Below are 24,959 nucleotides of genomic sequence, written 5' to 3'. Positions count from 1 at the left end.
GCCCCACCGCTGCCCGCCTACCAGGGGAAATACGGTAACCCGGGGGTGGGGAGGCTGCCACTCCTAGGCAATCAGGAGCTCGGCTTCCAGTCCAGCCTCAGCCTTTGGACTTTCGCGGGGAAGGCGGCCTTTTCCCCTTTGTGAACCTCAGTTTCAGTCATATGTAAATTAAGGGGGTACGGGGTAGGATTCTGCCAAAGGGATGTGAAAAACATAAAATCAGAGAGGATGGAGAATACAAAAGTCCTCGCAGTCGTTCCCTTTACTATCAGGAAGCAAAGACACCACCCCGCCCTGGGGATTGGCGTTAGCCAACCGCCACAGGGAGCGCAAGGCCCAGGCGACGGGTGCCTCGCTGGCTCAAAAGCAACACCGCCTGAGGTCTGGAAGGGGTGGGATTAAATTCACTTGCCCTCATCTAATATGGAACTCCGAGAAATGGAGGCTGTGGCGAAGTGGGGCGGGGCGAGGGAAGAGCGTCGTTTGCCTCGATCCTAAGCGGCAGGAACAGTTGGAAAGATCAGGGAGAGAACCTTGCGGGTCAGTTGCCCTGATCAAAGATGGCGTTTGCGGCGCTCTTTCTTTCCCCTCCCCCCTCCCCCTAAGCGCTCCTCCCCGACCCCTCCCCGTCACCCTGGCCCCGCCTCGCACTCCCCAAGGCCCTTCAGCTACCCGTCGCTGGGCCGGGCGCACTCAGTGGCGCGTTCTCTCCGCCCGGGGCAGGTAGGGATCGTCTCTTTGGACATGGCGGCGGCGGCGGCGGCTGCGGCGGCGTCGGGGTCTTCCGCGACTGGGACGAAGGGAAATGGGAGCGGCGGCCGGGCTGGGCCCAGTGAAGCCGTCGGGCCGCGGAAGAAGAAGGGGCCGGGGCCCCTGGCCACCGCGTACCTGGTCATCTACAATGTAGTGATGACTGCGGGGTGAGGAGGGGAAGGGAGCACAGGTGATCGGGGCGTGGGTGGGGGCTGGAGGGAAGGTTGCGGGGCTGGGAGGGGGCGGTGTCCCAAGTGGGGAGGGGGCCAACGAGCCCGGAGGACGTCCAGCGGGCATGCGCCCTGACGACGGGCGTCCCTTCATTCATTCATTCTCTAACCTGTTCCGCCAAGCCAGACTACGCGCCGCGGCACGGAGCTCTGGCACTTCGGGGGGAGGTGAAAAGATGAATGAAGTGAGCACAGCCCCTGCTCTGCCGGAGCTCTCGGAGCGACGAGATCCGCGCATGCATAACTAGGAGTGCAGTGCAGCTGCAGCCTGGACGGATGTAGGATTTAGGGGTAGCTGGGGGGTGGGTTTTATTTTGGGGGAGGGCACATGGAGAGCCGAGGGCCGAAATTGAAGGAAAGGTCTGGCTATGTACTGAGCCAGAGTTTACTTAATAGGGGACGATTTAGAGGAAATTGGGGAAGATAGGCAGGAAGGGAAATTGAAAACCGATGATGGAAAACCTGGAATAACATACTAGGGAGTTTGGACCTTACTTAGGAAACGCAGAGGAAAGCACTAATGGAAGATTTTGAGTAGGAGAATGAAGTGGTTAATTGGTCCTAGGTGCGTAGAATGGATCCGAGGGGAGGGACACTGGAGGTGAACAGACCTGTTGAACAGTTAACTGTTGTGCAAAGACTAAGTATTTGAGGGTCTGGGTGAGGGGTGGCAGGTAGTAGATTGAGAGACCCATAGGAAAGAATATTTAGTTGTATTGGAAAAAGGAAACCGTGCTTCTGTAGGTAGTGGGTAGCTGAGTGTATTGTGAGGCATGTGTGAAACTTCCCACTGGAACTGGTGTTGGGAAGAAGGTGTAATGTATGTAGAGCTTTTTTTTGTCTTCTGTGTATGGGAAAGGGTTGAGGCTTATTGATGAAAAGAGGATCAGAGGAGTCTGAGACGTTCAGATTTTAGCCGAGTGGTCAGAAGGGAATCTTAATATCATAATCCTGAGTATGAATGGGGGAGGGGCGGGGGAAGTGTCTTCAGCTGGAAAGAATTTGAGTAGATCGAGAGAAATTAGCCTGTTGCCACGAAGTCGATAATATGCTTTCATACTTTTGGGAAGTCTTTAAATTTAAATTTTACTTAACGTTTTTTTGGCCCTCAAAGGATCTAGTACCTTTGCACGTTCTTTGCACTTAATGATTATTACCATTGCACTATCATTACCTAATGAATACCTGATTTTGAAAAAAAAATCTTTGAAACATTTAAAGGGACCTTAATTTTTTAGTATTCTTAAAATATCACTGATTCAGTCTAATGGGGGAAAGACTGCTGAACTAGTAAAAAGTCTAAATGTGGACTATACTTAAAGTACTAAAGTTTTATTACTTTCACAGTGCAATGGTCAAAATAGGCTAAAATGTTCTTATCGGTCTCTAGAAAACTTTAATGAACAGGCAGCATGTCAGTTTGTGGACATGGAAGTACTTGAGGATCCTTTAAAATCATTATTTTGCTGTTAATTTTCTTTGTTCCTCAGTTCTTGGAAAGTCACCTTCAATCTTGTTTGGGAGATTGGAATCGTTATTATAGGAATGAAGAGGTTTACCATAATTCACAGAAGCATAAGAAGGGTTGTCTGAATCCTGGATTTAAGAGCATCTGTATAGATGAACAAAACAGGCCAGCCAGACGGAAATGGTGACAATGCCAACTGCTCTCCTCCATTGCCTAGTGCTTTCTCAGGCTTTTCCAAAGTGCTCTCTGCAGCTGGGGAGATTTGGGCATAGGATGTCCACTTCTCTTGATCCTGGGGCATCCGTTACTAGGCTTTTTCTGCCCAGAACTACATTTCAAGTAGGAAGTTGGCAAGGGGAAGGACTGACCTTCATTTCTCCCAGTGGGGTTTCCATCTTTGGTTGGTAGGGAGCTAGGACCAAAGTGTTTAAACCAGCTTTTCGTCCAGTATCAGTACTCGGTATAAAAAATACTTTATTCAATTTTACTATTTTCTTGGTGTCAAGTACTGATGTTAACATGATTTATTATTTTTCATTGAAAATATATTATGGGTTTTTTTGGTCTGGCTAAAGAACTTCCACGGTTTCCCCTTCACTTGCAGCTTTCCATTTTATAATATTATTTCTTTGGGAAAATGCATTGTGAATTAAAAGCAACTGATTTCTTAGTGAACATTTGGAACTCTACTAATTCATAAGTTGGAAACTCCCTGATTTCTTCAGTAAATGATAAAATCATGGACTCAAATTATTTATTAGCCTTATTTGACAGATAAAGAAACTGATCTAAAGAGGTAAAGTGATTTGTCCAAGGACACACAGGTAGTTAGTGATAGCCTGTATTAGAATTTACCTAGTTAAGTGATCTTTTACTAACCACATCCTCTTATTATGTCTGGATATGTGTACATACATATGTGTGTGTGTCTGTTTATATGTATGTATGCACTTGTTACATCCTGGGTTTAAAAGCTTTTTATTAATAATTTGGCATTTTAACACTGAATGGGAAAACATTGACTGAAATGGAGCTGAAGACATCTCATACAATACACCTGCTATCCTTTGTGATGAAAACTCTGGTTGGGGAGTGGTCCCTTGCTGCACTGAAGGCTGTTCTCTGTAGCTGTAGTGGTGATCATTAGTCACTTGGCAGCATTTCCCTGCCAATACAGGAACATTACCACCTACAGCATGGCACTGACTGCCTGTGTACATAACATGAGAATTCCTAAATCAAAAATAAATTTATTTTGTTTCTCAAATGTCTCTTAAAGGACATCATAGACAAATCCCTTTTCCAAATATGGGAAATTTTCAGTAGTAACATCTTAAATATAGAAACCTGGCCAGTTCTGGCCCTCCAACTTATATTTCATTACTCCTCTCCAGCCTGACGACACTCCACATTTTCCTTCCTTTCTGTTCACTCTTTCATCTACCTGGAATATCCTCCTCAATTTCTGGCTATTAAGATCATATCTATCCTTATCTCAGATACTACCTCCTTTATGCTTTGTTTGATCTAAGATTGATGGGATTTCTCCCTTTCTAGATCTTCTTTCTTATGGCATATATTAAATTTTCTACTAAATGATACATCCTGTGAAGTCATGGACAGTGTTGTCCTTTCTCATGCTTCATGGCTCTTAGCTGCTCAATAAATATGTATTTTAAAAGAGATTCATGAGTGCTTTTTGTTTTTATATCAGTCATTTCTGTATATAACCACAAAATCTGCAAATGATTTTCTTCCATGTCACAAAAGAAAGTCAAGCCACATGTTAGAATCATAGGCTGAAGGAGCATAGATTTAAAGCTGGAAGAGATTTTAGAGGCTCCTTATTTTACAGATGAGGAAATGACTTACCCAGGGTCACCCAGGAAGAGGTTCAGTGATTTGACCAGGTTTAAGAAGTGCCTAAAGCAGTCTTCCAGTTCTGGTCATCCTGACTCCAAGCCATTGTGGAAGAAGAGACATTTTGATCTGTTCTCTTGGGCCCAGGTTGGTCATTACAGTTACTCAGCAGTCTTTGTGTTCTTTTTTACACTATTGTAGTTCCTGGTTATATTATTCTTCTGGTCCTGCTTAACTTCACTCTGGATAAATTCATAAAAATTATTTCTCCAGTTTCCTCATATTCATCATTTCTTAGGGCACAGTTTTTCATTTCATTCTTACACCACTGTTTGGCCATTCCCCAGTCTAGGCTTTGAGTAAGGACTTGACAGGCTGCCGTTAGGAGCATAGTGCATGCATGAACTTTTTGCTTGGGCTTTGTGACACCTATTATTTTTAGCTGCTCAGGTGCCTTTAAAAAAAAAAAACTACTTTCTGATATTTATGTCTTACTTAAAATTGCTGGTTAAGTGAATTCTTGGGTGATATACTACTGAAATTTCATTTACATGCTTGATTAGTGTAGATGGTTGTGTGTGATGTTTGAATTTTTCAAGAGATGTTTACATTCCAAGGAAATTACAATGAAATATTATTGCCTGTTATTCAAAAGTAGTCCTGAGAATAAAACACTATCATTAATTTTTTTCAGACTTTCATTTTTTTGCTTGCACAAATTAACTGAATAAGAGTTATGTGTCCCATTCGTCTCTCCCTCTTAAATTATAGTGAAGTAGAAATAATAAAATCTGACTGGGAGAGAAAACCAAGTACATTTGTTATAAATGAAATTACTTGATATATCCTTAACTATGTATTCAGGAAATTATATTTAAATGATAATGGAAAATGCTTTGTGCCAGTTTTCCCCTTTTTTACTGTTATTAATTAACGTGGCATACCTAACATCAGCTCAGCAGGGTTGTAGCTACTGCTGTGCAGCTCCCACTCGGCAGCAGAGATCCACAAGCTCAGGTTTGCAACGGTACTACAGAGTTTAGGGATGTCTTTGCCCTCCCCGCAGCTGCAGCCCTCATAACCTAGGAGAGGCCTTCCCATCTTTGAGCATTCATGCCACCGTGGTTATAAAAGATCACTGAGGTCTTTGCTGTGTGTGGTTTTTTTCACCTCGTTGCTTCTCAGCAAAGCTACAGCTCTGTCTCTCCCTGGGATACCTCTTAGTGAGAGCTCTAATGAGCTTTTATTGAGAATCATTTTGCCAGGGAGCTCTAGCCCGGTGGGAACCAGGCTTTATGTTCCCCTGTGTTCTAAGTGTGAAGGTTTCCTTCTAAACATAGGCATTGGTGGCAAACAGTTTTCTCATTCTTTGTGTCTGTAGCAGAGTATCTCTTGGCAGCCCACTGATCTATATGGGGTCAAGAAAGAGGGCAGGGGGAATCCAGAGAGCAGGTTATAGAGGCAGAAAATGCTGATGGAGGACTCATCCTGTCTGAGAATTGGAGTTTTCAGCCATCACTTGAGCCTTGACAGGAAAGGGCATTGCTGAAGAAGGCTCCCATGTGAATACAGCTTCCTCACAGGACCTTGAGTCGGCATCTGAGTGGTATAACATTTAAGACTGGGGGTCATATTTTACCAAGGACAGAATGTTTGCCAAGGGCTCCTGCTGATTCCCTTTCTCTACATCTCAAGTGCCCCTTGTCACCATTCTCCACTCTCTTCTCCTTTACTCCAGTCTTTGTGGAAGAGAAGGCCCTTCTGTTATTTGTCACCTCTGAGCTCCTTGGGCGGATTGCCCCACCATCTCTCCCTCCTCCTCTTATTTAGTCTCTCTTGTTCTAATAGTTCCTGCCCTGCTACCTATTATCTCTTCCATCTAAAAACAAAAACATTTTTCCTTTATTTCTTCCTTTTTACAGCCAAACCTAGAAAAAACTGTTTTGGTTGCTTTTATGTCTCCTCCACTTTGTTGTTTTCAGTCATACCCCGCTCCTTGTGACCCCATTTGGGGTTTCCTAGGCAGAGATACTGAAGTGATTTGCCATTTCCTTCCCCAGCTCATTTTACAGATGAGGAAGTTGAGGCACACAGGGTTGAATGACTTGGCCAGGGTCACACAGTTAGTAAGTACGTGAGGACAGTTTTAACCTAGGTCTATCTTCCTGACTTAGCCCACTTTATCTTCTGAGCCACCTACTTGCCCCTCCTTTACTCCCTTTTCAACCCTTCACAGTCTGGCTTCTAGTCTCATCTCGAAGCTGGACCTGCTTTCTTCAGAGTTATTGGCGATCCCAGAATTGCTAGTTCTGATGACCTCTTAATTCTCATCTTTCTTGACCTCCCTGCAGCATTTGCCACTTTTTCACCCTTTCCTCCTGAATACTTTTTCCCTTCTAGATTTTTTTTAATGCTACTCTTAGTTCTCTACCCACTTCTTTTTCCTCTTGCTTTCATTCTCCTTTGTTGGATTATCATCCATGTCCTGATCCTGACTGAGCCCCAAGGCTTTCTCCCAAATGTATATCTAGCCTTCCATCTATAGTCTTTCACCTGAGCTCCAGCCTTGTGTCACGATAGGCTTCACAAACTCATGTCTAAAACACATTATCTTACACACTCCCCCACCACTCAGCTCAAATCACTCATTTTCTAAGCTTCCCTATTTTTGTCAAGGGTGTCACCCTCCTTCCAGTTACCTGCAGTAGCCTTCTGATTTGTCCTCCTCTCTGGGCTCTTCCCTTGCCAGTCTAGCCTCCACACAGCTGCCAAAATGATTTTCCTAAAGCACCAGTCTCGTAATGTCACTCCCCTGGTCATACACTACAGTGGTTCCTTCTTACCTCTAGAATCAAAGAGAAATTCAACTCTTTGGCATTTCAAGACATTTACAGTCTGCCCTCCAACCTCCTTTCCAGCCTTATTATTCATTATACCACTTCATATTCACTGTTGTCTCCAGCTAAACTTAACTTTCTGCTATTCCTCACACATGGCACTCCATCTTCCATCTCTGTGCCTTTCTAAAGGTGATGTCCTCCATGTCTGGAGAGAGCATTGAAAGGCCTCAGTAACCCTGGTGTTTTGTTCATTTTTTCATACCAAAGAAGGAGGGTGAAGTGCATTAATGTAATGATTTTAAAGAATTTTAAAAAAACCCAAAACTATTTGTGGTCAGAACATCGCCCTCTTGCAAACCATGCTAGATGGTTTTCAAAGAGGCAACACAGCTGAATGAAATGAACACTAACTTTGGATCTGAAAGGCCTAGCTTTTAGTTCTGTCTGTCACTTATCTGTTTAATTCTGGGGCACTTAACTTCTCTAAGCCTTAGTTTTCTCATTTGTAAATAATATTTGTACCCTCTACTAATGGGGTTGTTGTGAGAATCAAGATAAAATATGGAAAATACTTTAAAAAAAACTATATGGGGCGGCCAGGTAGCACAGCAAGTAAGAGCACCAGCTCCAGTGTTGAGAAGACCTGGAGATCGAATCCCGGGCTCAGAAGCTTAGCACCCACCCAGAAACACCTGGCCATGTAACTTTGAGCAAGTTACTTAACCCCAATTGCTTAGGGGCGGCCAGGCGGCTCAGCGAGTAAGAGTACTGGCTCCAGTGTCAGGATGACCTGGATCAAATCCCGGCTCAGATACTCAGCACCACACCCAGAAATAATAACTGGCCGTGTAACCTTGAGCAAGTTACTTAACCCTGATTGCTTTAAAAAAAAAAAAAACTGTATAAATATAAACTTTTTTTTTTTTAATACTAAGCTAAATTTCTGGGGTGCCCATGATTTAATCTGTATTTGCCCTGGAGATGAACAGAAAATGCCTATGATAGGTTCCACAAGGTCACAGAATACTAGAATCACTCAATTCAAGAGTTAGAAGGTACCTCAGTGGCTATTTAAGGAATTCCCATTATAACATCTGACAAGTGGTCAGCCAGCCACTAGCTCCGGATTCAGGGGATCTGGGTTTAAATCCCTCTTCTGACACCTACTATTTGTGCCTCCTTGCATAAGTCACTTAATTCCTTGGGCTTCCATTCCCCCCTGTGTAAAATGAGGGGATTAGACTAGCTGGCTTCTAAAGAGGTTCTTCTAAGGGGAATCCATGATTTCGTGACATCTCCAGTCCACCCCCTCTGCTCCAAGACAGCCATTCCACTTTGCGACAGTAGATTCCTTGACCGATATATTATCTCAGTTTGGTCCCAGAAGAATCAGCTGATGCTGTGGATTCAGACCTGTTATTTCTACCTGAGGTTTGTGCAAATGTTCCTGAGTTCAGAAGTAAGGAAAGGTACTACAGTAAGGAAAGAATGTATTCCATTAACATGTTAGATATCATATGCAAGAAAGCAGTGTTGTTTCATTAGTTGATATATATATATATTTTTAATTAATTTATTTCTTTTTAGTTTGAGTGTTTACTTTTATAAGATTTTGAGTTCTAAATTTTCCCCACCTCCTCCCCCTCCCCAGCATTCATTCTGATATAGGCCATACATGTATGAACATATTAAACATATTTCCATATTAGTCTTATTGTGAAAGGAGAATCAGAGCAAAAGGGAGAAACCACAAGAAAGAAAAAAAGAGAGGGAAAAAAGTATGCTTTGATCTGCATTCAGATGCCACAGTTCTTTCTCTGGAATGTGTATAGTATTTTCCATCATGAGTCTTTGGGAATTGTGTTAGATCATTGCATTGCTCAGAAGAACTAAGTTCAACAAAGCTGGTCATTGCACAATGTTGCTATTATTGTGTTCACTGTTGTCCTGGTTCTGCTCATTCATTCAGTATCAGTTCATATAAATCTTTCCAGGTTTTTCTGAAGTCTGCCTACTCATCATTTCTTATTGTACAATAGTATTCCATTACATTCATATACCACGAATTGTTCAACCATTCCCTAGTTGATGGGCAGCCCCTCAATTTCCAATTCTTTGCTTCCATAAAAGCTGCTATAAATGTTTTTGTACATGTGGGTCCTTCTCCCATTTTTATGATCTCTTTGGATCATAACCCTAGAAGTGGTATTGCAGGATCAAAGGGTTTGCATAGTTTTATAGCCCTTTGGACATAAAATCTTCTATTTTAAACACTACAGTCAGTAACTATTAAGCAAAACCAAAGTGACATGATACATTGGAAAGTAGGCTGGACCAGAACTAGGTTCAAGTCACTTTAAGCCTTAGTTTCTTCATCTGTCAAATGAGGAGGTTCAAGTAGATGACGTTTAAGGTTCTCTTCTAACTCTAAAATTCTATAAATTGAATGCTTTAAGAGCAGAAGTCATTTCACATCTGTTTCAGCTAACATTTAAGGTAGATACGTAATAGTATAAGTAGGATGAATGATGGTGAAAATTACAATAATTACCATTAAATTGCTATTAATCATTCCAGGCACTATTGTTTTGTGGTCTCATATATGGCATTACAATACACACTTTACACAGTAGCTTTGTTCCAGAATGTTAAAGTAATATTACATTCTTTTAAAAGGATTTTACTGTCCCTTTAAGTAAGATCTGAAAGAAGGTCTTTACAGAGGAATGTGTTACATTAAATTACAACTTTAAAGACTGAATTATGTGTTTTACATGTTGATAAATCAGTTATTTATGAACCTCTATGCTAGATTTTGGGAATGACATATAAGGGATCGATTTTGATGATAATGCTTTCTTAGAGTCCTAAGCTTAAAGCAGTTTACAACCTTTCATTTTCTCAACATCTCTGTGGCAAATAAGGGATAAATATGCTCCTTTTAACCAACTTTCCTCATCTGCACTGGGGCATTGTTTCACAGAAACACACAAGAGGCACTTGTTGGCCTTTAACAGGTTCACTCTTGATCTGGTGAGACAGGAAGGAGAGGACAGCTTCGGAAGGGTTAATAATCTTTATTCTAGTCTAGTCTAGTCTTCTTGAGAGTTGCTGATAATGGGAACACTGACTCCTATATCATTCCCTAATCACCTGGGATCCCCTAAGCCTCAGTGGGGGCTGGTTGAGGCAAACACAAATTCCCCCCAAGGCTTGAGGGGGGGGTGGCCAATCAAGACATACACAGTATTACACTGTTATATTCCCCATATGGATTCCCCACTAGTGACCAGTTCCCCCTTGCTTTATAGGGCTGCAGGCAAAGAAGGCATGTTGGCAGAATAACCTCACAGGTTAACATTAGCAATATCATCATTCAGTGCAAGCATAGTAAATATCACATTATGTCATCCCATATCTCATGGCGTGGTCTCAGGACTGCCTATCACTATGATTCTAGGAATTGCTGTCTAGGATCCTTGAGGCTATTTTGGGAGTTATTAGCTAACACCTAGAAACTAGACATGGCCATGGCCATGGATTCTGGGAAACTAAACTCTAAAAAGGATAACAAAATCCTCCTTACAGGCATTAAGTGAGATTCCTGAGGAGATTCCATCAATTGTTAGCTGTGGAAATAAATTTGGAGTCTCGATTCTTTGGACACCAGTTCCCTTCTACATAAGACCCCAGATCCTGAAAATAAGTCAGAAATAAAGGCCAGTGTGGGCAGGAGTTTGGAGAAACATGCACACCATAATACATTGTTGGTGGTGTTGCAGATTGTGGAAAACATTTTGGAGAGCGGTATTGCAACAATAAGAAAAGAATACTTTTCAACTTGATAATTCCATTACTAAAAGTATCCCAAATACATCATTAAAAAAGACATTATGAAAAAAGTCCCTAGCTCTTTTTGTGACATCAAAAAAGTGGAAGCAGCCCATATTTCCATCAACTGGAGGGTGGCCAAGTAGATGACATCATTCTATTAATTAAGTAGGTAAGTAATATTCTGCTTGGTCAGAAAGTATTATTAAGCACTCACCATATGCCAGACACTGTGCTAAGCTCATGGCAAAAGGCGGTCCTAGCCCTCAAGGAGCTCACGGTCCCATAACGACAAAAACCGAAAACTGCGCGCCGTAGCGGAAGCTACGGGAAAGCCTGTGCAGGATGAGGCAGGAAGCAATCAACAGAATCAGAGCTATATACACATTGGCTACAGCCACATCCAAGAAAAGAAAGAAAAAGGAAACTGAAATGTGAACACTTCGCATGGACTTGAGAAAAGGACAAGGGAAACGCACATGCGTACATGCATATGTACACGCACATGTATGTATGTAGGGACATGCCAGTGGAATAGAGTATAAAACATGTAGAATGTAAAATATAGATATAATACATATGTGCGTGTATACATATATATTTGTTTTATTAATTTTTCATTCTGCCTTAGTAAAAGTTGGAAGACTAGGATGGAATTTTGCCCAGCATTTTGTATGTTTGGTTGTTTTTGTTGATGGTTATTGGGTTTACAATAAAAAAAAATTTAAATCATTCAAGTACAGTAAAACATTAACTGTTAATGTTTTAGCCCTTAAGGACATCAGTTTTCTAGGTAACTGAGGTTTTTATGCCTTTAAGCATCAACATCTTTTTTATTTTAGCTATATATGAACAAAGGAAGGATTGTTGTCTTTTGTTTATATACATTTCTTTACTGATACACACTTCCCTCCCCTATTGAACCCTCCCTTGTAACAAAGTAAAACCAGTTAAGCAGAACACTTATAGATCATGAAACCTGATAGCATAATCTTTAGTGGAAATTTTTCTACTGAGAGAAGTATATTTTAACACTTATATAGCCTCTAAAATATACTTCCTTCCCTGCCTCCTTAAGCAAGGTGATTTTAAGAGTCTGATTTATCAGTTGTCTGATTTTAAAAGTAGACTACACCTTTTGTGTCCATTCTACATAGCATTTCTTTTTTGAATCAAATTTTATTATTTTTACTTAACAAGTTTTTTCTTCCCCCTCACTTCCTCCAACTTCACTATAGGGGAGTGGAGTGGGGAATAGGGCAGGGATGCACCCATGGTGGATAAAAAACCTTTTGTCACAGATATACATAATAGAGCAAAACAAATTTCCCTGTTGGCCATGTCCACAAATGTGTCTCCTCCTGCATTCTTCATCAGGTTTCTGTTGGTGTGGGTATCATGCTTCATCATCACTTCTCCCAAATCATGGTTGATCATTTCATTGATCAGCATTTATGTCTTTTAAAACTGTTCGTTTTTGTAATGTGATTCCTATAGTATAAATTGCTCTCCTGGTTCTCTGTTCCTTCTTCATTCATATAAGTCTTCCCAGGTTTCCCTGAAACTCCTTATTTCTTTGTTGTCCCTTTTTTTTTTTTGCTTTTTAAAAAAAATTTTATTTGTTTATTTTGCATTTTTTTTTTAGGGCAATTGGGGTTAAGTGACTTGCCCAAAGTCACACAGCTAGTTTTGTGTGTGTGTGTGTCTCAAGTGTCTGAGGCTGGATTTGAACTCAAGTCCTCTTGACTCCAGGGCTGGTGCTCTATTCACTGAGACACCTAGTTGCCCCCCCCCTTTTTTTTTTTTGCTTTTTGGGGGGAGGGCAGGGCAGTTGGGGTTAAGTGACTTGCCCAAGGTCACACAACTAGTAAATGTTAAGTGTCTGAGCCTGAATTTGAACTCAGGTCCTCATGACTACAGGGCTGGTGCTCTATTCACTGCATCACCTAGCTGCCCAGAAATTCCTTATTTCTTATAGCATGGTATTATTCCATTACATTCAGATGCCATAATTTATTTTCATGTCTATTTAAAAAAATTTTTTTAAGTAATTTCTTTCTTTAATATCAACTGTCAATTTTTATTGTTGTCAGTATGTCTTTCTTAAGAAATCTCCCTTCCCCCTTCTAATTTGCTGCTTCTGCTCCTGCTGTGGGTTTGGCCATGAGCTAAAATTATTAAAATTTTTCCAAAAATAAAAATAAAATGTCACAGAATTATAATCTGAGAAACTTTCTAGTGAGTAAAATGCCTGAAGTTTAATTGCATGGTCATTATGTTCAATTTTGCCTGCTTAGAGGCCTTTTCTGATTACTCGTGTTTATTAGATATGTTTTTGGATAAGCAAGGATATCAGTAAACTAAGTTCCATGTAGACAAATTATTTCTGGGTGCACTGTTGTGTAATTTCTGCAGCTCTCTGCTAGTATTTTCCCTAGTTATCATTGTACAGTTTTTGTTGTTGTTCAGAGGAGATACCTGTGTGACCTTAGGTAAGTCCCTCTACCTCTCTGGCCTTTAGTTCCTCTCTGTATCCTATCTTTGTGTCACCCTCAGTTGTATTTATGCTTGCCTCTTTATTTTTTCTTTTTCTAGGTGGCTTGTTATTGCAGTTGGTCTGGTCAGAGCATATTTGGCTAAAGGTAGCTATCACAGCCTTTATTATTCAATTGAAAAGCCTTTGAAATTCTTCCAGACTGGAGCTCTCTTAGAGGTAGGTTATGAAATATTTCCATGTTATCGATAACCATAAAAATCTGCCTTATGAAATAAGAAATTTGCTACTAAAATATACTTAGGCAGCCATCTTTTTTTTGTAAGTGTGATATTTGTCGTGTTCATTTTCATCTTTGAAGTTTTTCCTGTTAGTTGACCCAGAATGCTACACCTCAACCCCTTCCTTCAACTTCGTAAATACAACAAAACCCTAGTTAACTTTAACCAAAATAACTCTCTTTTGGCTAGAAGTTTTCTGTATGACTTGTTAGAAATCACAAAACAAGTTATTTTAGGAATTATGTATTTTTGAACTTTCAGAAGAAGTCCTAGAATTAATCTTCATTTGGTCCTCACAGGGGTGAAGAACTATTGCATAATTATGGAAATATTTCCCCTGCCATGAAAATCGTGTTCCACTTTGTCATTGTGCCACAGAAGTGACCTTGCTTCCGAAAAGATGCATCAGCAGGTTACAGACTGTGTACTGTGGTCGGAGCTCTAGCCAGCTAAGCTTAAAGAGACTCGGTCCAGAAGCTTGGCCACCTCCTCATGGGCATGGAGGTGTCCCTTTTGGGACCCCAAACTCTGAAATACTAGCTCTTTGAAGTACGTGAATAACTAGGTGGTGCTGGGGAAAAAGCCCTGGATTTGGAGGCAGGGAGACCTGAGTTCAAATCCTGATTCAGACACTTACTAGCTGTGTGACTGTAGGCAAATCACTTAACTTCTCTTAACTTTTAGTTTCCTTATCTCTCAAATAGGAATAATAACAGCATTATACAGAATACAGAGTTGTGAGGACAAAATTATATAAAATATGTAAGCTACTTTGCAAATCTTAAAATACTATATAAATGCTAGCTATTTAAATTTTTTTTTGCTTTTTGGAGGGCTGTTGGGGTTAAGTGACTTGCCCAAGGTCACACGGCTAGTTTTTGTGTTAAGTATCCGAGGCCGGATACAAACCCAGGTCCTCCTGACTCTGGGGCCGGCACTCTACTCACTGAGCCACCTAGCCGCCCCACTCTTAATAATAATGATTCCAATAACAAATCTTCCAGAAAATTCCTATTCTCATACCATATCAGAGTAGGAATGTGACTATAGAGTCTCAGAAATTATGCCAGTGAAGCAACTGCTCCAACAGGTTTTTCCAAGGTAGAATAATTTCAAGTATGATCCCAGCGTCAGACTGTCTACTTTATGAGGATGAACCTACCTAAAAATAGATAGGCTTATCACCAAAAGACTGCACTAGAGATGAATTCTTAGGCCATGGCAACTAATGGAAAGGGCATTTTGTCATTCTGTTGGATCTGCCATCTCTCTAGTGTTGTTGGTTTAGATAGCCACCCATAAGTCTTGCCAATCTTATCATCCTGGCAGTTCTTGTCCTTATCCTAAATAATGTGTTTACCATTGTTGGTGTTGGCTTCCATATCTCTTCCACACACTCTGACCCTCTTCTTGTACAGTCTTTGACTAGATGGAGGGCTTTACTGGTTCTCTGATCATCTTGTTCATTGTTCCATTTCAGGGGTGGAGAACCAGCCTTGAGGCCACATGTGGCCTTCTAGGTCCTTGGATGTGGCCTTTTGACTGAGTCTCCAAGTTTTACCGAACAAATCCTTTTATTAAGGAGATTTGTTCTGTGAAGTTTGGATTCAGTCAGAGGGTCTCACTTGAGGACCTAGAGGGCCACGTGTGGCCTCGAGGCCATAGGTTCCCTATCCCTGTTTTTTTAATTCCTTGTGGAAATGTTTGTGGGAAAGCTGGAGTGCTTGAAGACCTTTGATGTTGCCGTCTTAACTAGGAGTTGAGATCTGTATGTGTCGTCTTGGAAATAAACATTCTTCATCCACTTGGTTTTCCTTAGGTTAATTGCTAGGCTGATTTCTTCTGAGTGGTAAGGGATTTTGTTGAGGAGACCCTATAATATTCTTGGATTTGAGGCAATCATTAGCACTCTCATTCCCACATGAGAACAACCCACACTTCTCATTATCTCTAAGGAGTCCCTATTCCATTTGGAGACTTCACAAGACATCTTCCATGACAGTGGTGAATACCCTTGGTGAACATGTATTTCTTTGTTTGGTGCCTCGTTTGATATTGAAAATCGACCGGAGAAACTCATATAACTGGGTACATTCTGAATTATGTTATTCAGTTTCCTGCATTAAGGTAATCCTCTTACTCCACTTAATTGGTTCCTTATCTCACTTCTTACAGAAGCTATTATTCCAAACTTTATTTTCTTTCCTTAAGTCTCCCATACCTTTCTCTCCTCCTTCCTCTCAATTGGGGCCCTCTCCTCTTCACTTTACCATGCAAATTGAGACCATTTGTTATCAGATCCTTTCTTCTCACCTCAAGACCACCTTAAAATAATCCTCTGCTTTTTCTTCCTTTTGCTTTGACAATGAGGTGGCTCTCTTTGCTAAGACCAACCTGTCGTTGTACATTCATCCTTCAGCTCCTTCCCTCCTGTCTTCTCTATCAGATTATAACTTCAGTCAGCCTCTCCTGCTCTTTGGTCTTTGTTATCTCCTTAATTGTTCCTTCCCTACTGCCTTGAAACAGTGTTTGTCTCTCTCATCTTTAAAAAATTTCACTACCTCGTACCATCCCTTCAGGCTATCATTCTATAACTCTCCTTGCCCCAGACTTTTAGAAGAAGCTGTCTGCACTCTCTTCTTACTCACTGCTCAGCCCTTTGCAGTCTGGCTTCTGACATCCATCACTCTACTGACACGGATCTCTTCAAAGTTACCAAGTGAGGTTTGATTTGCCATATTGGATGGCCTTTTCTTGCTCCTCATACTGTCTTCTGCATTTGACATTGCTCCTCACTCTTTTCTTGAACTTTTTAGACACCGTTGTCTCCTCGTTCTTCTATCTGCCTTTCTCCAGTCTCCTTTGCTGGTTCATCATTCAGATCATGCTTGCTAACTGTGGGTGTTGCCCCGGATTTTGTGCCAGATTGAAAATTCTTTCAAATAGTGTGACTGTGGTACTGGATACATTTTTATGTTCCCTTAGTTAAAAAAAGCACTTGTTCAACCCCATATTAAGTTACTTTTTATTTTTATGTCCCCATAGTGATGTTTTTCTAGCAGCATAACCAGAGGCTAGTCACTTAACCTCTCTGGGCCTTTGTTTCCTCAACTGTAAAGTGGGATAGTAATAATTGTCACACCTACCTCACAGAGCTATTTTGTGGCTGAATTGAGAAATCTATACATTGAGTGCTTTGTAGACTAAAATGTTGTAGAAATGTCAGGTGATGAGCATGGTTTTTCTGTTGGTTCAGTGACTCTAAACAGCCTCCCTCGTGCTTCCCAATCTAGTTAGATTGGTAACGTAATGATTTTAAAGCCCTGTAAGGTCCTCAGTCCTCTTATATTCAGCATACTATCCTTAATGATGCAAGAAAGTGAACTGTTACAGATTAAAAAGATGTTTAGATACACAGGTTTAAATGAAAAAGGGCTTTGACTTCCCTGAATTGACCAAAATCCCCATTCCCTGAGCATTCTGATTAACCAAGTTTTTACTGTTTGTTTATTCTTTTTTTTTTTTTTTCAAAGCAATTGGGGTTAAGTAACTTGCTCAAGGTTACACGGCCAGTTATTATTTCTGGGTGTGGTGCTGAGTATCTGAGCTCGGATTCGATCCCCAGGTCATCCCGACACTGGAGCCGGTGCTCATACTCGCTGAGCTACCTGGCCGCCCCTAAGCAATTGGGGTTAAGTAACTTGCTCAAGTGTCTGAGCCCAGGATTCGATCTCCAAGTCATCCCAACACTGGAGCCGGTGCTATGCTACCTGGCCGCCCCGTTCAATTCACTTTTAACTTCTAGCTTGGGGTAAGGTCTTTTACTTGTGTGGTGGTGTGCAAACAACAGAATTACATGCTTACAAACAGCTTCCAATGCTATAGATACATACATACATATATATATAATAGGACCAAATTGCTCTTAAAATCACCTTCAGCTAAGGAACACCATTGATCCCTTTGAAGAGGAAACACCTTTTGATTTATTTTTGGAAAATGGCAACATGGAAACAAGTACATATTAAAGCATACCCACACCTCTTTTGAAGGAATTAGTGTGGTGGTTATTTTGTGGTTTCAGTGACAACCTCTAAGTTTACCCACAAGCCTAGTAATCAAGTTGCCAGCTTTTCATTGTAAATGAAAGGGAAAATGGTTGATTTAAAAGCAGTTTTGAGATATGAAAAATTCCCACTAAAAGGGGAGGTCTTGGAGTAGGACTTTGCAATGTTCTGTACCTTCTGGATTTTCTCCCCTTTTAAGTGACCAAAATTATTTTTATAGAATCTTTCCATAGTAAATCCAGATTTGCTTTAGCATGGAAGTAAGACAATTTGCAAACAAACTTAACTAAGAAATGGTGCTTTAGAAAGATCACTAAGGACGGCTAGGTAGCGAAGTGAATAGAGCACCGGCCCTAGAGTCAGGAGGACCTGAGTTCAAATGTGGCCTTAGACATTTAACACTTACTAGCTGTGTGACCTTGAGCAAGTCACTTAACCCCAATTGCCCTGCCCTCCAAAAAGAAAAAAACAAAACAAGAAAGATCACAAAATTTCAAACCACAGGACCTGAGTTAATCTTAGCTCTGCCATTTAATAGTTGTATCATTTAAGGGAAATTACTTTAATTCCTGTGCCTCTGTTTCCTAATCTGTAAAATGAGGGAGTTGAACTAGATGCATCTTGTAAGATTCCTTGCTGCTCTGAACTGATTATCCCATGGTCCTTACTATGTATGGAGGGCCTGGGGGGAGGGGATGGGGGAAGGGTTTGTGGGTTGGCAAGGTATATGTGTGTGGGTACTTGATCATTAAAGCTTCATGCATCTTTAAAACTTCATCACATAGCTGAAACCTCTCACTTTACTTTACCAGACCTACTTAGACCCCTTTCCTCAGACTTTCTATTCAGATATAATCCCTGAACATTTTCTAATGCTATAGAACTGAGTGAAAACTGCCACACCTTCCCAGAAACTTTTTTTTTATGATTGATTGGACTTCCCTCAAGCATAGGGCTTGCCATAATTCTAGTTTCTGTTGAAGCAAAAGTTCAGGAGACTTAAGATGGGAACATCCTTGATTAGGATAATAATAATATATATATTTCATATATATATATATATATATATATATATATATATACACACATCCTTTATATATACTGTAACAGTTAACATCAAGTTAGATTGAGGCACAAAGTTCTGAGCACAATTTATTAGTAAAATGTGAATCTACTAATATGTTTGATCCCAGCTTCCCCAGCAAAGGTAAGACCCTGAATGAGGGGGGCAGTTCTCTTTTATAGTCCTGAGTTATAGTTCTCTTTATAGTTCCAAGGAGTACAAAAAATAGGAAGGCTGGTATCATACACAGAAGAAAATATGATTGGTTGGAAATTGGGAATGAGGGCTAGCAACAGTCCCCTCCTTCCCTTCTGAAACTAAGAAATGATCATTGGTTGAGTCCAACTGCATCTGCAAGGACCAAGATAGCAAACTAGACTTCTCTGGATAACAAGCTGGATATTTGAAGCTTGGTGATATAAAAGATACTTGACCAGACTCTCTGGTGTCTGCCTGCCTCCTTCAAGGGTAACAGATTTCTTTGACACAAGAATAGAACAGATTAACAGCAGAATTGGATTTAACTTAACACATTACAGGCTAGCTGAATCCTAGAATTAAGTTCAGAGACAAAGAATCATGACTTAAGCAGACAAAATTAATTAACTATAAATAGATCAATTAGAAAAAGTCAGAATCAATGATTATTTCAATTCATGTATAATATATGTAAGAATAATATTTAATATGTATACACATCTCATATATATGCTTGTACATATAAATATAACAGTTCATAGGATTATACACATACCACATAAACATATACACACGTGTGATATATACACACGTGTATGAGTGTGCATGATGTGTAAAATGTATTTTAATGAAGTTTAAAATGTATATGGTTTATAAAATGAGCCAATTGAACTAGATTACTGTGTGTTTATATATCTATAAATATTGATATGATGTGTGTGCATGTATGTTGCACTGATAAGGTAGAATGAAAGAGTGGTCAAAATGAGATTTAAAGACATAGTAAGACAATGAGAGGCAAAACTTTCTTTTAGTGAAAAATAACTTTTCTTCTGAATAACTTAAAAAGCACCGCTCCCTGCTCCAATACAAATTTCCTTCATCTTCTTCTACACGTCATTTTTTCCATTCAATCTAGCAGGTTTATCGGCTAGTATCTGACAGATACCACTGTATCTTCTGTGCTTTGTACTATGTTGATTACCAAGTGAAAGGGCTGAGTATAAGATCCTGATTATAGGCAACTTAGGATTTCACAGTGAAGACAGATGAATATAATCTAATAGCTAATAGTTATGGAACTTTGAGGTTTACAAAGTGCTCCCTAAAATATTGGAGGTAAGTGCCGTTATTAGCACCGTTGGACAGATTTGCAAACTAAGGCTGAGAGATATGAATGACTTGCCCAGGAACACAGACATGTATGTGTCAAAAGTGGTAATGGAGCCCAGGCTTCAAGGTCAGCTCTATCCGTCACCGCCTTAGTCAGAGTTTGAGGATTATAGATTTATAATGCTTTGCTCCAAAACAGATGGATTTGAGTCTGTCACGTAGAACCCTTAAAATGTTATAAGGTAGTTCTGATGAGAAGAGTGATTGGTGAATTGCTTTTTGCCCAATTATGTAGGGTGTTGGAATGAGAACGTGTTGATTTTGTTATATTTCCTACACATTTTTTTCTTGTTATTGATATATCAACATAGTACCAGGATCCATTGGAAGAGTGTCAGGGCCTAAGTTAGGGGTAGGGAACCTGCAGCCACCAGGACACATGTGACCTTCTAGGTCCTTGGGTGTGGCCTTTTGGCTGAGTCTGAGTTTAGAGAACAAATCCGTTCGTTGAGGGGATTTGTTCTGTGAAGTCTGGATTCAGTTAAAAGGCTACATTTGAAGACCTAGAGGAGGAGCTTGTGAGGCCTCAGAGCTGAAGGTTCCCCACCCCTGGCCTACGTGATATTCATGACCATAGGATTAAGCCGGTAATTGAAAACAAGGAAAAACAATCAATTCCCAATTGGCTCTAGTCAGCTTGGTTTGACCAGTGGGATTGGGAGGCTATGGGTGGACCAGATGTAGCAGAGTAAAGAAAATATGGGAAGGAGGGACAGAGGAGAGCTCAGAGTGGAACTTACACAATAGAGGCTTAGAGAAGGGAACCTCTTTGAGGGTCCCTTCTGCTAAGATAAATGAAGCATGATACATGAGTATAAGATAAATTATAAAGATAAATGATTAAGCATTTACTGCATGCTATGTACTGTGCTAAGTGCTGGAAACACAAATAGAAGCCAACAAGACAGCCCCCGCCTTCAAGGAGCTTTTGTTCTAATAGCAACCTGTAAAGGAGAGCCTATTGGAGAAAGACAAGTGCTGGGCAATGCTCTGTGTGGCAACATGGTGTGGAAATGGGTGGTGTGATGGCCCGGCCCCAGGAGGGATAAGGTGAAAGGTCCCCACAAGGGCAAAGTTTGTATTCTAGTAGGAAAAGGGGCCAGAGTGCAATAATTTTATCAATAAAGGGCAGGACTGACCTGGATAATCCAGTACAATTTGCTTCAGTGAAATCAACCAGAGTAGAGAAGGCAGGTTAAGAGAAGAGACTTTCCAGGGGCTGAACATAGAGTTCAGTTGCAGAATGGTAAAAGCCTGGCACCCAAGGATGCCCAGGAGGATACTATCCACTTTAAGTCTTCTATTCTGCAGAATGATCTACTCTAGGGGAGAGATCACTAAATTTAAATTCAAATTTTTAGAGCAGAAAGTTGAGACATCAGTATCAATGCCAACCAAATCCATAGCAGATGAGTCAAAACTGAGCTGTCATAAAAGTTAAGATTTGGCAGAAAAAATGTCAGAACTGGAGGGAAGAAGGAGCTAAGAAAGGAAACTGCCTAGTTTGTTGTAGTTTGTGCCTAAAACCAGAATTAAAACATAAAAACCTTTTGTAACTTGTAAACCTGACCCATCTGTTGTGTTAGTTAGACTGTTATTATGTTTCTTCTTTGTAGTAAATCGCCCTTTCATATAGCAGAAAGGACGACCTGCTCCCGTGGAGGAGGAGGGAAAATTGGGGGTAGGAGGAGGTCCGTGGAAAATGCAAATTGTTTCCATAAATGGAAACTGGGTGTCTGGGTATTTGGGAACCCAGGACATTAGAGGAAGATAGGAGCAATGAAGGTCATTGAGCCAGATATCTTTTATCTCTTCCTGCTGTAAATCTCTGATCCTCTCAGTGCCACAGGAAATTTTATATCTTTCTTAACACAAAAACAGAATGTTGGTAGATACTTTAAAGTCCTCATGTGGATAATGGGACCATTGTAGGAAAGTCCCTGTTTGCACAGAGCCCTGAGGGGGCACCTAGTTGTCAGGGGCTTCCTGTCAACAAGAAAGTGGGATCATTTCTTTGCTTTAATTAAACCCTTATTCATTTAACACAAAGTTGTGATTTTTGTGTTTGATATTTTGTCTCTTCTTTTTTCAGAAGTCAGGGAAGAGGGGCAGGGACAGTTTTAAAATTAGGTGGTTTGAGAAACTGATCATAATTTTGTTGTTTTCAAAGTCTGGGTTGATTGGGGCATAGGGAAAGAAGGGAAGACACTAATAAATTAGTGTTGGATTTGGAATTGAAGAACTGGCTCTGCCACTTAGTATCTGTGTGACCTTGGTTAAGTCACATTATAACATAACATGAGGGAGTTGAACTAGATAACTTCCAAATTCTAAATGTGTGACCCTTAAGATCCTAGGGTGCTTGAAAATAAGGTCCTGGGATTTACCAGTGCAAAAATGACCAGGGAGGTGGGGCAGTTAGGTGGCACAGTGAATAGAGCACCGGCCCTGGAGTCAGGGGGTCCTGAGTTCAAATGTGGCTTCAGACACTTAACACCTACTAGCTTTGTGACCTTGGTCACGTCACTTAACCCCGATTGCCCTGCCTTCCCTCCCTCCAAAAAAAAAAAAATGACCAGGGAGGAAGGGCAGGATCATGTCATAGATACAATGCTGGACTTTGCTGGATCAGCATCCATCTCTTGCCCTCTAAGAATGTGTATCTTCATTGCTTAATCTTAGACCCTCTTCTATCTTTACATTCTCCCCATTAATGATTTTGTCTGTTCTTATTCCTTTGGAGAAGACTTCTAAATCTGCTTATCGGCTTTAATCTTTTTATGTAAAGTTTCCCACTGCCCTTGGGGTTGGTATCTTCAGCTGCCCACTGGACATTTCAAATTCCGAATGATTCACACCGGAAATGAACATAACTGGTCCTGCCTGCTTCTCTCTGACCTTCCCTGTTTCTGGTCGCCCAGGTGCACGTCTTCAGTCATATCTTGATATCCCTTTTCTTCGCCCAACAGATCCAGTTAGTTGTAATGTCTGGTCAGTTCCACATGGCGTCTCTAGCATCCATCTCTTACCTCTCCATTCACACTGCAATTCAGTTCTTCATCAGAATTCACCTGGATGACTGTAATAGCTTCTCAGTTGGTCATTGTGCTTTCGGTCTCTCCTGCTGCAGTCTGTCTTGTCACTCAGTTGCCAAAATGATCTTCCAAAGGCATACATTTTACCATGTCATTCAGAGGCTCCCTATTGGCTCTGGGATAAAATACAAACACCCCAGCCTGGAATTCAAGGTCCTCTGCAATCTAGCTTCTACCTAGAATTCCAGCCCTATTTCAGCCTGCACAACAGCAGAATTGGGCCATGAACTGATACCTGAACTCCATGCTCTGTACAGATTGTCCTCCATGCCTGGAACGTTAGGAGTAGTGATGTGGGAAAGCAGAAGGAGCACTGGATTTGGAGTCAAAAACTTGACTTTAAATCTTAGTGCTTACTACTTAGGTGACCTTAAGCAAATCACTTAACTTCTCTGCAACTCATTTTCTTTATCTGTACAATTGAGACTTGCTCTCCAAGGTCACCTTCAGCTTTAAGTCAGTGGTCTTAGGATAATTCTATCTCTACATCTCAGATACCTCTTATCTTTCTTCAGAGGTCGGTTTAGGTTCTCTTTCTTCTGGGAACCCTCCCTGATCCCTCTAGTTGTTAGTATTGTCTCCTTCCTCAGATTTTAGGGGGTTTTTTGGTCTGCTTATCTGAGTACCTGTTGTGTCTCCAGTAGAATGTAAGCTCTCTGAGTGTAGGAATGGTTTCATTTTTAGTGCCTTCTTAATGTTTACATTGAATTGAATCGAATGTTCTTGCCAGATTTTCTGTGACATCAGATGGTTAGAAATGAAGTACCTGAGTATAATTATTATGTAAATGTAATATGCATGTTTGCTAGAGAGAATTGAATTGAAATTTTTTAAATTTTTTTTTTTTTGCTTTTTGGAGGGCAGTTGGGTTTAAGTGACTTGCCCAAGGTCACACGGCTAGTTTTTGTGTGTGTGTATTAAGTGTCTGAGGCCGGATTTGAACTCAGGTCCTCCTGACTCCAGGGCCGGTGCCCTATTCACTGTGCCACCTACCTATCCCTACATGTTCTTTTAGTTAATTTCAGATAGCATAAGGCTCTCTGAACAAGAATCACATATCAGCCTATAGCCAGTTCTTAAAATGGAGTGTCAAAATCTTTCATTTACATTGTTAACATTACTGAAAAATCTCTACTCATAGCTCTCACTAATGTTCCTTTTTTATTTTTTCTTCTAGATTTTACACTGTGCTATAGGTAAGTATGGAATTTTTTCTCTGCTATACTTAATGGTTTTGATTTTTTTTTAAATTAAGTCATAATAGAATTATCCACTTGAGTAATTAGAAGAAAACCAAAAGTCATCTGTAGGTATAAAGATTATACATATTGGTATGGTTTGGAGTTTCTGAAACCGTAGTTACTATTTGAATGCTAGCATTGAACATTTTAATTTAAAACTACCCAGTCCCTTTAATTTAAAACTACCCTAGGTAAATGTTGACATATCCTGAATTTTCAGAGACATTTCCAAGAAAGGAAAACATACTTTAGAAAAATTTATGTACTTTTTCCTATTACATGTAAAAACAATTTTTAACTCTTTTTTAAATTTTGAGTTCCAGATTCTTTCCCTTTTTCCCCCTTGAGAAGGCAAGCAGTTTGAT

General features: G+C 40.5%; 1 protein-coding gene across 1 annotated transcript in view; it reads left to right on the top strand.

Annotated features, from left to right (window-relative positions):
* Positions 1-624: 624 nt before the first annotated feature.
* Positions 625-24,959, top strand: part of HACD2 (3-hydroxyacyl-CoA dehydratase 2) — a 95,894-nt gene continuing 71,559 nt past the window's right edge. The window contains exons 1-3 of the mRNA XM_069064956.1: positions 625-920; positions 13,578-13,695; positions 24,531-24,549. Coding sequence (XP_068921057.1) covers positions 745-920; positions 13,578-13,695; positions 24,531-24,549 — 313 coding nt within the window. The 5' untranslated portion in view covers positions 625-744. The remainder of the gene's footprint in view (positions 921-13,577; positions 13,696-24,530; positions 24,550-24,959) is intronic.

Source organism: Petaurus breviceps, unplaced genomic scaffold (genome assembly GCF_028583685.1).
Source record: "Petaurus breviceps papuanus isolate PSGF00001 unplaced genomic scaffold, PetGlider_PUasm1.0 90654, whole genome shotgun sequence".
In the NCBI taxonomy this organism is placed as follows: Eukaryota; Metazoa; Chordata; class Mammalia; order Diprotodontia; family Petauridae; genus Petaurus; species Petaurus breviceps.
This window is presented reverse-complemented; position numbering and strand designations above follow the sequence as displayed.